At 39.7% G+C, this 11,573-nt stretch overlaps 1 protein-coding gene across 2 annotated transcripts in view; it reads right to left on the bottom strand.

The window, feature by feature from the left end:
• Nucleotides 1-284: 284 nt before the first annotated feature.
• CDIN1 (CDAN1 interacting nuclease 1) overlaps nt 285-11,573 on the bottom strand; it is a 204,356-nt gene continuing 193,067 nt past the window's right edge. For both annotated transcript variants that reach the window (XM_090271950.1, XM_090271949.1), the window contains exon 11: nt 285-2,164. In XM_090271950.1, the coding sequence (XP_090128076.1) occupies nt 2,035-2,164 (130 nt within the window). In that variant the 3' untranslated portion in view covers nt 285-2,034. The remainder of the gene's footprint in view (nt 2,165-11,573) is intronic.

Here is an 11,573-nt window from a genome sequence, read left to right as displayed (position 1 = left end):
TGGGAACATTCCTCCTCCCACTCACACTCTCCTAACTGAAAAGTAGTAGGTACAGTAATCACATTAATTCTTATGTGGGAAAAAGCTTAAGCTTTGAATAACTTGTAACTTTATCATAGTATGCACAGTTGACTGCTGGTTTCTTTCCCACTTTTAAGAGGCAAAGTTTACAGCCTTATTCATAAATAGGAGGTGGGGCCTTTGTGGGAGAACCCCAATACCTTCTCATAACACATTATGTCATGGCACCAGGTAGGAAAATGAATACAAAATGGAAGCACCTCTTATTTTTTAATTTATTTGTGCACCCTCACCATAAATTTGTTTAATGTAAAACAAACAAATCCTTGACAAGGGTTTAACAGGACTTTCAACATCTGTGCAGATAAATGTAATTTATTCCTAAAGAACAAAAAGCAGTTTAGAGCATGCCTTGAAACCTGCTTTTCATAACACTTTCATTTAAGGTGTGTGTGTGCCTGTGTGTGTCTCTGTGTGTGTCTGTATCAAATCATTTTGCTTCACTCGCAAAACTCGAATGATACATTTTACATGGAAAGAGAAGTTTGCCTGAGACCTTCTTACTATTTCATCATCTTTTTCTTTTCTTTTCTTTTTTGTTTAATGCAGCCCTCAGCAGAGTTAAAATCTGCATGTTTGGACCCGACATGTTTGTATCCTTCAAAAGAAAAAGCAGACTTTTGTAAACCTCTTAGGAACAAAATAAACATAGCACTAATAGCATAGTTTTTTTGAAAGACCCAACCAATATAGATAACTTAAACATGTTTATAAAAGCTTACATTTTTATTAATATTTCCAAGCTCACCGATTCAACATTATAAAAGTCATTATGTTTTTTGTCAATATGGGGACAAATATTTTACTAAATACATTTCTGGGCATATATTTATCTTTAACTTTCCAAAAGATAGGTTTATAATGAATTTATTGATGTTTTGCTGTAGACTGAAATTTGATTTACAGCATAAAAAGTGAATAGATTAAAGTGAACAAATACAAACTCTCCTTTATTTTGCTTACTGAAAATCACCTTAGGTTTATTTCTGGTACACTTCACTCATTCAAAGCTGAATATTTCTATTGCCTAAATTATTTGAGTGTTACATAATTATGTGGTATAAAATGCAGATAAAAAGCAGTGTACCGACTGCACTTTAAAAAAATTTTACTCATAAAAATACTATCATGCATACTGACAACCAGCCACGTTTAAAAATAAACTCTTGTCAAAGCTGGCACCGAGCTTCCAATGTCTCCCTCAGCCCCTAACCAATGAAGGAGTGTGGTTTCCAGACACAATGTAACTAATACTTCCAAATGAGATAAATGAAAAATGTTTGGTGTTCAAATAAGTATTATAAAAAGAGGAAATTCTCATCAAGTATATTTTTCAGCTTGGCTAAAGGCCACGGAAGTCAGGAAACCGTAAAGGCTGGACAAAACAAGCATGCAGCGCGGGGCTGCCCGCGCGGTCTCCTGGTCCTGTAGGTGAGGGCGGAAATTCAGCGTCAGACTTGGCTAGGACTGTGCTCGATTATTCCATGGTGGTAATGCAACACTGGGCATCTGACGGTACATAAAAAGAAAGGGGGAGGGAGAGAGAATAAATGGAGCCTTAGGGAAAAAAATAAGAGGGTGACTTGGTAATTGGAGGGAGAATTGAAAAATCACACCTTTCAGTTTCCACATTTTTGCTTTTGTTCAGTATTCAAGGAGAAACAATTTGGAAGGATGAAAGATTATGACTATCTATAAACTCACTGTTTGACAGAGACAGAAACGCTGATAATGAGTGGGTTGCGTCTGTAGTTCTTGGCTGTTCACATCAGCAAGGGATGAAGGGAAACAGAAACTCTTGATATGTTTGTCTAGAGGTAGTGGTGTGACTACAGGCGGCAGGAGTTCAGCTGGAGTTCAGAGCAGATGTTGCCAGGAGTTGACGCTGCAGGAAAGTAAAATTGCTTCCGGATTCACCTTTTCCTCCCAGCTCCTCTTCCAGGACCATCAGGGTCAAACTATGCTATGGCACAAGGTGACAATGTCCGTGGGGAAACAGGCTTTGAGCAGGATGCCTCTCTCCCGATTACAGTCCAGCTCCTGGATAAATCCGTACCAGTAGATGACCAGGCCTGGCCCAAATCTGCAAAAGCACGAGAAAATAATATACACATGTAGAGTCAACATACTTCCAGGAAAAGTAATCTTTGAAGCACCGATAAGATGATTAAATGATGTTACTGCACAAATGGTTTTATTTTGGTTGCTATAATTGCGACTAGGAGTAGCTGAACTGATACCAAAGAGCTTTTAATACAAGTATTACCCCCTGGGACAAATTTATTACCTTTCTTTCAAGGAACCTGAAGCATTTCAGGTATACGCACTCTCCTAACTACCTTTTGGGAAGATGCTATGAGCTTGGGCTGATGTGACCACTTCAGATGATGGAGGATAAAACCAGAGTGGACAGAGATGCGCACCAGCCTTGGGACTTTAGTCTCCTAACATTTAGAGGGCTCCTCAGAATTGAAATTAGCTGTTTTCAACTGAGAAAGAAGAATAATTTCAAAAAGAGATATAATTTAAAAACTGGAACAGCTCAAGGTCCTCTATTGGCTATAATGTTCTAGTCATGTATCAAGAGGGTCAAAAGTCCCTTCTGACATCCTTTCTTTCCAGTCTTAAAAAAACCCATAGGACAATGGGGATCCTGTCTAGAGACCTTCTCCCCAGCTCTCTGTTCTCTGCATCACCACTTCTCTAAGTTCAAATACGGCATGAAATTTAGTTGTAGGTTTTTTTTTGCCATGAAAATGAGAAATAATGGCGCATAGACTCATGACAAAGTATAAACAGATGCAGACTTAAAACCTCAATATTTACAAATTGTGCCTCTGATTCATCTTGAACGTGGTTTGCAGCAGACTCAGGAAGTCATCCTATAGACTACTTTACCCATCAGAAGTCGGAACCTCCAGCCTGGGTTCACAGCGACGTGATCACTGTCAGTCACCACCCACACAGAGATGGTGTGCACGTCAGTTTCGCGTTTTTTTGACCGAGGGTTCTTAATTAAAGGGCAGCACTACTTCTGGTGTCGTGTTGCAGGAATTTTACAGTGAAATCATAAATTATGAATGCTGGGTTGGTAAAAGGATGTCTAAAAACAGAACTGCTTTCTGTGTTCTGACATTACAGCAGGCTGAACCACGCTAGGCCAGAAAGCTTTTTCCTTCCATGATTTATTATATGCTGTGGTGGACTTGCCAAAACTAACAGTACAGGATGGGCTGTGAGATGCTGTGTGCACAGGAACAAGTTCAGCTGGATGTCAGGGAGTGGTTTGTTTGGGGATTCACATCAGTAAAGTAGCCAAGCTGGATGCAAGATTAATTAAAGCTTTCTGCATCCCCTCCATGCAAGGACAGAGCCATGAGACAGCACCTCATCAAGGGAACTTGTTCTAGGGGACACTATGTACAGATGAGACGCCACGGAGCACCAGGACCTGGGACATTTACCTGAATTCAGGGCTAGCTGCCGGCGCTCTCTTCTTCCTCAGTATGTCTGAGGAAGTTTCCTTTGAGGTCAGAAGAACCGCGCTCCCTTGGCACAGGGTGTGCGGCTCCAGTGCTTAAATGCACGCGAGGTGAAGCTCACACCTGGATGAGAACTTGCTTCTATTTAACCGAGGGTTGCTTAGTAACTTTTCATCACAAAGATTTGTCTGCAATTGCAACACAGACTATTTGGTATCTTTATTTTGTAAAAAAGCTCGGTGATTGTTATCAGATGACCCCAGATCTGTCAAAACAAATCTGGGAAGAGCAGAAAGACCTGAAATTCTCAGGATCATATCTGAGAAGCCTTAAACCTTCCCATCAACAAAGCAGCCCTGAGTCATGTCCACGACAGACCTAACATTAAGCTCAACACATTCCTCCATTGTACTATGCAGCCGTTCTGGAGACCATGATGTTCTTCAGAAAGGCGCTGTTATTTTTACAAAGGGAGAAAAATATGTGCTCTAGCCAGTCACAGGAAAGAACAAAGAAATATATGAGGGTCATAACCAACAAGCCCAGTGTTTTAAAGATTTAATAAAACAAAAACACATATTACCAGCACCGAGAGAGCAAGAGCAGTCTGTACTTTTGCTGAGCAGCTAAATCATAAACCAAAGGACACAGAGCATGACAGCTTTTTATGCAAACGGCATTTTCTAGGCAGGAAAGTTGGGCTGGGGAACACCTCAAAGACCAAGAAAATGGCCTCGTTTCACTTGTGAGGTAGGCAGATAAAGCTGCAGCTCAAGAAGGTTTTTGCAAGACTGTGAACCTGAATATTTCATGCAGTGGTTCACTGCCAGGCCCCCCTAAAGGTAGCGACATGGTTCTGTAAATTATCAGCATATATGACTAGTGACTTATCATAAGACTCTACCATGCATCTAAATGCTTGTTTCTTAGCTTTTGGATGGAATTATATTAACTCAGGTACTAACTCTTTCATGTGGCTCAAAAGTTTGGATTGAATATATGTGCTTCGTTAATTAAAGAAGAGGAGAGACAACCACCCTTCATAAATGGAGATTGGTAGAGGAAGGCTTTCAACTCATGTGGTCTCTGAGTGAGAACAATAATGGGAACGTTAGGGGGTGACAAGTTTGGAAATTTAATGACAGAACAAGATCTGGCCTTGTTTCCGATACTTACTTGAGTGCATTTCTGAGCTTTCTGTAACTCATGATCCAGAGATTATCAGATACTGGGAAGATAATCTTTCAGCAACTTATTCGTTTGTGAAGAGGCTGACCATGTTAAGAAACTTTATGTAATTAATTCCTTGGTTATCTGAACTAACAGAGGGAATATTTTGGTTGACAAGTTTGAAAAACCAAGTAAGCAAACTCTATGGCGTTTTCTTCTAAAAAGGTGTAAAGCAGAGAAAACAGGACCTAAGAAATTTTTATGTAGGTCCAGCACATGCTTGTGAGTTGAGTGATTTCACCTTTTTGGTGCTGGGTCCCATTTATTGTGGCACTACTGGACAAGAATGAGATCACTGGGAAGGTAAACATAACCTTTGTGACCAATAAAAATCAAAGAGACTGTTAACGGCATTTAAAAGAAAGCAGAGTTCTTGGGCCTAAGGGATTGTGCAAAGCAGAGGCTTGGTCTGCTGCTGGGGCCACAGCCCTCCCTGCCGGCCCGGGGACAGGCAGGCAGTAATGGGATGTATGCGGGCATCTGAATTGATTCTGTAAACACATTTCTAGGTTGACTATAACTTTAATGTTACTGTACCCGTGGACAAGTAATAAGATCAAAGACTCCAAATGGATTTTACAAACTCCTGTGGAGCAGACACTGGAATGTGACTTTTGAACAAGTAATTATGCCTGTAAATAAAATACCACCAAATTAGCAAAAATAACAAATACCTCTTGAAAAAAAATGGGAGGTGAAAGTCAAGAGCCATGACAGACCTTGAGGGTATGAAAGATGAAGTTCTACATAAATAACGACAACCTTATAAATGCGTTTGTAATGTGTTTCTCTGGTTTCCTTTCATTTTAGAGTATTTAGAGAAATTAAATAGGAGACTGTGGAATGAAAGCTGGGTGCCCTTTTGTGGTTTTTGTGCACATCTGTCTCCCAGAGATTATCTCTCTGTTTCACTCTTTGTCTCTTTGCTATATTGGGACCCTGTTGGGGTCGGCTGCCTTGCAAATTAGTGGCATTTCTGTGACTGGATCTATAAAATCAAGGATGGGCTTACATCAACTAAAAAACATCTGAACATCACATAAAAATTGGGAGTTTTTACACAGAATCCTGCATGTTCACAGTCGCTTGAGAAATGAACTGATGAGGCTATGATGAGCTGCAGCTGAGCAGCAGCTGCCCCCTGTAGGCATGACGTATGTTCTCGGGTTTGCCACTGCCACCGCCATTCTCTGTGGCTTCCCAGTGCGGAGGCTCAGTGCCACGTGCCACTCATCATCCTGCTCGCGCGGTAGGTTTTCTTTAACTGTAGAGACCTACTTCTTCGTGGTCACATCTCTATCACATTTGGAAAAGCAAAGATGACCTCAGAGGGTTTTATGTTTCAAGAAACAAATGGAAGGGAACCCATTTCCTTTGTTATGTCCTACCTACTCTGCTCATAAATGCCCACCTGCTCCCTGTGGGCATCTGAGTTGTCAGCCTCTGCCTTGAGATCTAACTCAGAGGTTCCCCAACTTGGGACAGAGACACTCGAGTGGCTGTGAAGAGACTGCAGGACACCCTTATACACACTAAGCACTATTTTCCGAAAAAAGTAAAAATATCTTGTCCTCTTTTAGGAATGTAGATAATAAAGTAGAATTCACTGTAGCTCTCAGTCATGTATTTTCTAAGTAGATGGAATCTAAAAACACAGCTATAATCACATGGTGGGGGGGCAGCTGGCAACAATCCTTTTTGTCTGTTTGCATGATCTTCGTTTGGCAGATTTGGGGATATTGTTCTCAATGGGCTGATCTTTTCTACATGAATGCATACACAGCAGAGATTCTACAGTATGGGTCATATTAAAGATGTGTGCAAATTCTTAGCAAATTTGTAACTAACCTGTCCCTGCACATACGGTTCACATTCATAGTAAAACAGGAGCTAGAAGGAAAGACACTTAGTTACTGCAACAGACCGCTTACTGAGAGCGGCCTCACCTCCGCTGTGTATGGGAAGAGAGCTGCAGAAGAGAGGCATCAAACTAAACTGGGCAACAGCAGTAACGAAAGAAGACCTGCAGTGGGCCTGGCGCTGGAGTCCTTGCTGAGTTGCAACCACGAGCTGCAGAGAGAGATTGTGGTGGGCTGACTTCTGAGATGATCCCTGCCTTGAAGGTAACTCAGGCCTTTGTTTAATCCCCTCCCTTTGAGTCTGGAATGGATCCAGTGACTTACATCTAACACAAGTAATACAGCAAGAGTGACAGGATGCCACTTTTGGGATCAGGTTACAAAAGACTGTGACTTCCATCTTGTTATGAGACAGGCTCTTGCCTTCTTGCTTGTGTCCTTTGATGAAGGAAACTGCCTTTTGGGAGAGGGCCACATGGCAAGGACTTGAGGTGGGTGGCCTGTGAGCCTCAGCCCAACAGCTAGTGAGGAACTGAGTCCTGCCAGCAACCTGAGTGAGTTAGAGAATGGGACTTTCCTTAGTCAAACCTTCGGATGAGACCACACGTTCGGGGCCAATATCTTGAATGCAGCCTGTGAGAGATAGTGAAGAAGAGGATCCAGCTAAGCTATGCCCATATTTCGTACTCACAGGAAAAGTGAGATGACAAATGTGTATAATTTTAAGTCATTTAGTTTTCGGGTAATTTGCTATATGGCAATAGAAAACATACATACTGCAGACCTGTGTAATCAAATACCATTCTTCACACAGGCAGTGTGAAGAGTCCTAAGACTCCTGTGGGCTATAGATTGGCTTTTTTTTTTCAGTTATTGTTGCATCCAGAATTTATCGCAGAAGGGGTTACTGAATGAGATTATTAATAAGTAGCAACTCTTCATCAGTGCAAACCAGTTATGAAGCCAGTTTGTGCTTTTACACTAATAGAGCTTTTTGGATCCTAACTTAACACTATACACCAACACCCCTCCCTGCTGCCCATCGAGGACACTGAGGATGCCTAAAAATATAAAGAAATCATATATACAATGAAGAACCCTCAATGTTTTCTCTAGGGCCATGGTTCTGTTATTACATTTGTTTATTGGGCTTTGGAAGCTGCGAATTTGATGGGGCTGAAGATGGGGTGTGGGAGACTGATTTCAGGCAGAACACTGCTGGGCAAGGAGTGCTGACCACTAGGGAGGACACACTAAAAAACCCCCAGTGTGGCACTCTGGGGCTGCTTGGTGTCGGGGTTAATAGACTGTCAATCTCAACAGGCGCTGAAGTCAGTCTGGGAAAAATAGATGCTGGTTACATTGTGTTCAGTAAGGAAAGGCAGTGTAATCTGTAATATATTTTTAAAAGATTGTCACCAAGAGTGTTTTAAAAATGGTACTTCAGTGAGTAAATTCTTTGTTTTCTAGAAAAATGTAGCTATCCTCAGATAGTCTCTGAGGATGTCAGGCTGTAGATGTGGAACAGAATATGGTCTAGGTTAGAAAGCATGCCTTTCAGTCCAAGGTTTTCTGTACTCTCTGAAAAACTCAGAGGTATGGATAGAAAATTTGGGCCCTCAAATTCAGGGCGAACTTCCTTTCTCTTTCTTAACTATATAAAAAATAAAAACAAAAACAAAAAACACTCCCCTCTTCCTTGCCACATTGCTACACTATCCTATAAGACAGAAATTACCAGGATGATATTTCCACTTAACTTTCTATTGTTAAGACTTTTCCTCAAGGCACCTCCTTCAGAGAGTGCTAAAATGAAAGGTAGATGCAGGGATGTAGACATTGCCAATCACAGTGTTGTGTATCATTCTGCTAAATTAGCCCCAATAACCAATTCCCTGGTTGGTTTCCTGAGGCCCATCTGGCTTCTATGTCTCCACAGATTTCAGAAGGCCTTTGACCAGACATTATGTCTATATAGATGCTAACTACATACAAAATGATTTCAGTAACCAACAACAAAGAGGTAAATAACATTTATTGCACAATTATTATGTGACAGGCAATGATTGAAACACCTTTACATCTACAGACTGATTTGAAAGTCGCAAGCATCCCATGAGAAGAGCACTATGATCACCCGCATTTTACAGATGAAAAACCCGAGGCACAAAAAGCTGCCAGGCCTTGAACCCAAGCAGTCTGGCTCTATGGGTTGTGCTTGTCACCATTACACTGTACTGTCATTATGCCTTGAATTTACACAGCAATTGATAACAGTTGTTCGACCTTGGAACATATTTACAACACCTGGAAAAGAGAGACGAGCAGGAGTCCGGAAGCAGGTGGCTAATCAAAAGCCCGGTGTAGGAGGAGCTGGGATTCACCTGTCCTCAAGGAATCATTTTTCAGGTACAAAGTCAACAGTTTCACACTAAAAAGTTTATCTAGCCGACTTATGGGAAAGCAACTTATAATTCAGGTAGAAGAACTGAGAATTATAGAATCACTGTCTTAGGTTCAGAAAGAAGAAATGCTTCCCACTCCGAGAGGATTCAGAAGTTATGGGACAGAATCTAAACATGAGGACAGAGGGGCAGATCCAGACCACTGCCGCAGCCGTGCACATGAACGCAAACAGGCAGCTGGAATAAGTTATGACGGAAACCGAGTGAAGCAACGGGTCTCAGGGAGCATGGCAGGTCGCACCAGAAGAGGTTTGGATTTGCTAAACAGGATTGATTGAATGAAACCAAAGGTCCACTTTTGCTTGTAAAACACCTCTTAGTATAAAGATGCATCTTATGTTGTGGCATTAATTTGACTTATCTATGTTTTGAACTCTGTGAGAAAATCATTAAGTATTTTTTTTAAGTCAGTATGATTTTATATCTTTTTTTGGTAATACAATATGAAGGGTAGTGGGAGTCATATACTGTTATACAATTTGCTTCTCCATATAGAATAAGGAAAACTCATGAAACTGATTTACTTCTCAATGAGCTGAATTACCATGTTTACATAAAAAATGATTCTCAATATACTAGGGTTCTACAATATTAATCTGGATCAAGTCAACAAAACACTTTTTAATTGAAATGACAAGAGGACTATGGCATGATTTGATGATTTTAGTCAAGTTTCTTGTTCACATGAGGGTCTTCATCACACAATAAAAAATATACAGTAATTCAAATCTTTGTTTGTAACCCAAGTTATTTCAAATACATAGGCAAATAGAAAACTTCTTTTCCAAAACAGGAATATATATATGTGCTTTTTTTCCTTCCTTTCTTTTATTTTGAGTTGCTGTGTGGGGTCTGGGATACCTTCTGAGGATGTGTACAGACATGTGGTTGTTGGAAGTCAATTGTTTCATCATCAAAGACTTGCATGTGGTTTTTATGAAGAATGCATTCTCAAACACATAGTTCAGGATGAGAGAGAAATATAAAACATCTTGTAATTGTTTTAAAATAAACTCTTACACTGTTTATTTAGTTTTAATCTGCATGTTGTAGATTGGTTATGCACTTGTTAATCACTGTTGTATGTATCTCCAGACAGAGTTGTAAATAACTTTTCAGTCCAAGTGAAATATGCTTGCACATGTTTACATGCAAAGTATGTGCGTATGTATGCCTGTGTGTAAATATGTGTACAATAATAATAGACTAGTGATCATATTATACGGCTTTGTAAGGTTCTGCCACTATGGTCAATTTAATATACAATGCAAATATTTTTTTTTATTTTGTAGTACCTAGAAATGAAATAAAAATATAACTTGGTTGTTTTATTTAAATTTTTTTTTCTGGGAAGGTCCATGTTTGCAAATTTAAATGACTGAGGAAAAAGAACCCCCAGTTAGGATTATTCTCACTCAATTCATAGGTCTTGATTAAAAATGCAATTCTCTTTGTAACATCAACTCACTTGCATACAATTTTGAAAATAAAAAAAGGAAAAATATATTATAAATACTGATTCACTTCGGCCCAGTATGACACATAGGCAATAAACAGAAAATACGTTATTTTGAAGAAAGTTTAAAATGTATATAAATACACAACTACAACCACCTGAAATTCTCCTTGATGTTTATGTAACTTGGCATTTTCATGTCTACAAATTGCCTGGAAAAGCACTTAATTTTCACTTTACTTTGTCCTGTGTTGGATATACTTAGATGCCATACTTACAGTCTTTCTAGCCTATAATAAACCTCTCCTCAGAAGAGAAAAACTGAGATACGTGGATTAGAAAGCAAAGGCAGCAGCTATTTAATCTGTTGTCTTTAATATTTGTTTTCTCAGAGAAACACTTAATCCTGGCAGTGGGTTAGCCCCTCTGCATTTACCTATTAAAAATTAACATACAAGCCTATGCATCCATCCTGTGGAAAGTATAAGCCACCAAAGAAAGGCTCTTTCTCTCCTGAAGTTGCTTACAACTCAAAGTTTAATAACTACTGACAAATCTACTCACATTTTAGTGTGAAATATAAGTAATTAATTGAACAAACAAAATGCCAAAAGTTTCACAGCAAAAGAAAAATTAGGGTAATGACATGATATTCTAGAAGTCTTCCTACATAAGGTGAGTTCTCAGCTAAGCTGCATTTATTCATATAATGGCCCTCTTAATTTTCTTCATTATATGTTCATTTTTTGAGGGGAAAATAGAAGGATTGGGGGGTCCTGAAAGAGAGAAGGATGATGGGATCAGAAGCATATTGAGGTTGTTTTATTGTGAAACTGGAGGATGAGCTTAAGTACTACAGCCCTTTGTTTCAAATGAGGATGTATTAAGTGGACAGTACACATCCCCAAGTGGGAAGAAGAAATAACAAATGCAGTAAGAGAAACTGAAACCCTAAAAGTCATAAAGTACTCAAGGTCATGTTTACTTTGAAAACGTTTAA

Source organism: Furipterus horrens, unplaced genomic scaffold (genome assembly GCF_987537825.1).
Source record: "Furipterus horrens unplaced genomic scaffold, mFurHor1.1.pri manual_scaffold_3, whole genome shotgun sequence".
NCBI classification, from domain to species: Eukaryota; Metazoa; Chordata; class Mammalia; order Chiroptera; family Furipteridae; genus Furipterus; species Furipterus horrens.
The sequence above is the reverse complement of the archived record's forward strand: the minus strand, read 5'-3'. Positions and strand labels throughout refer to the sequence as shown.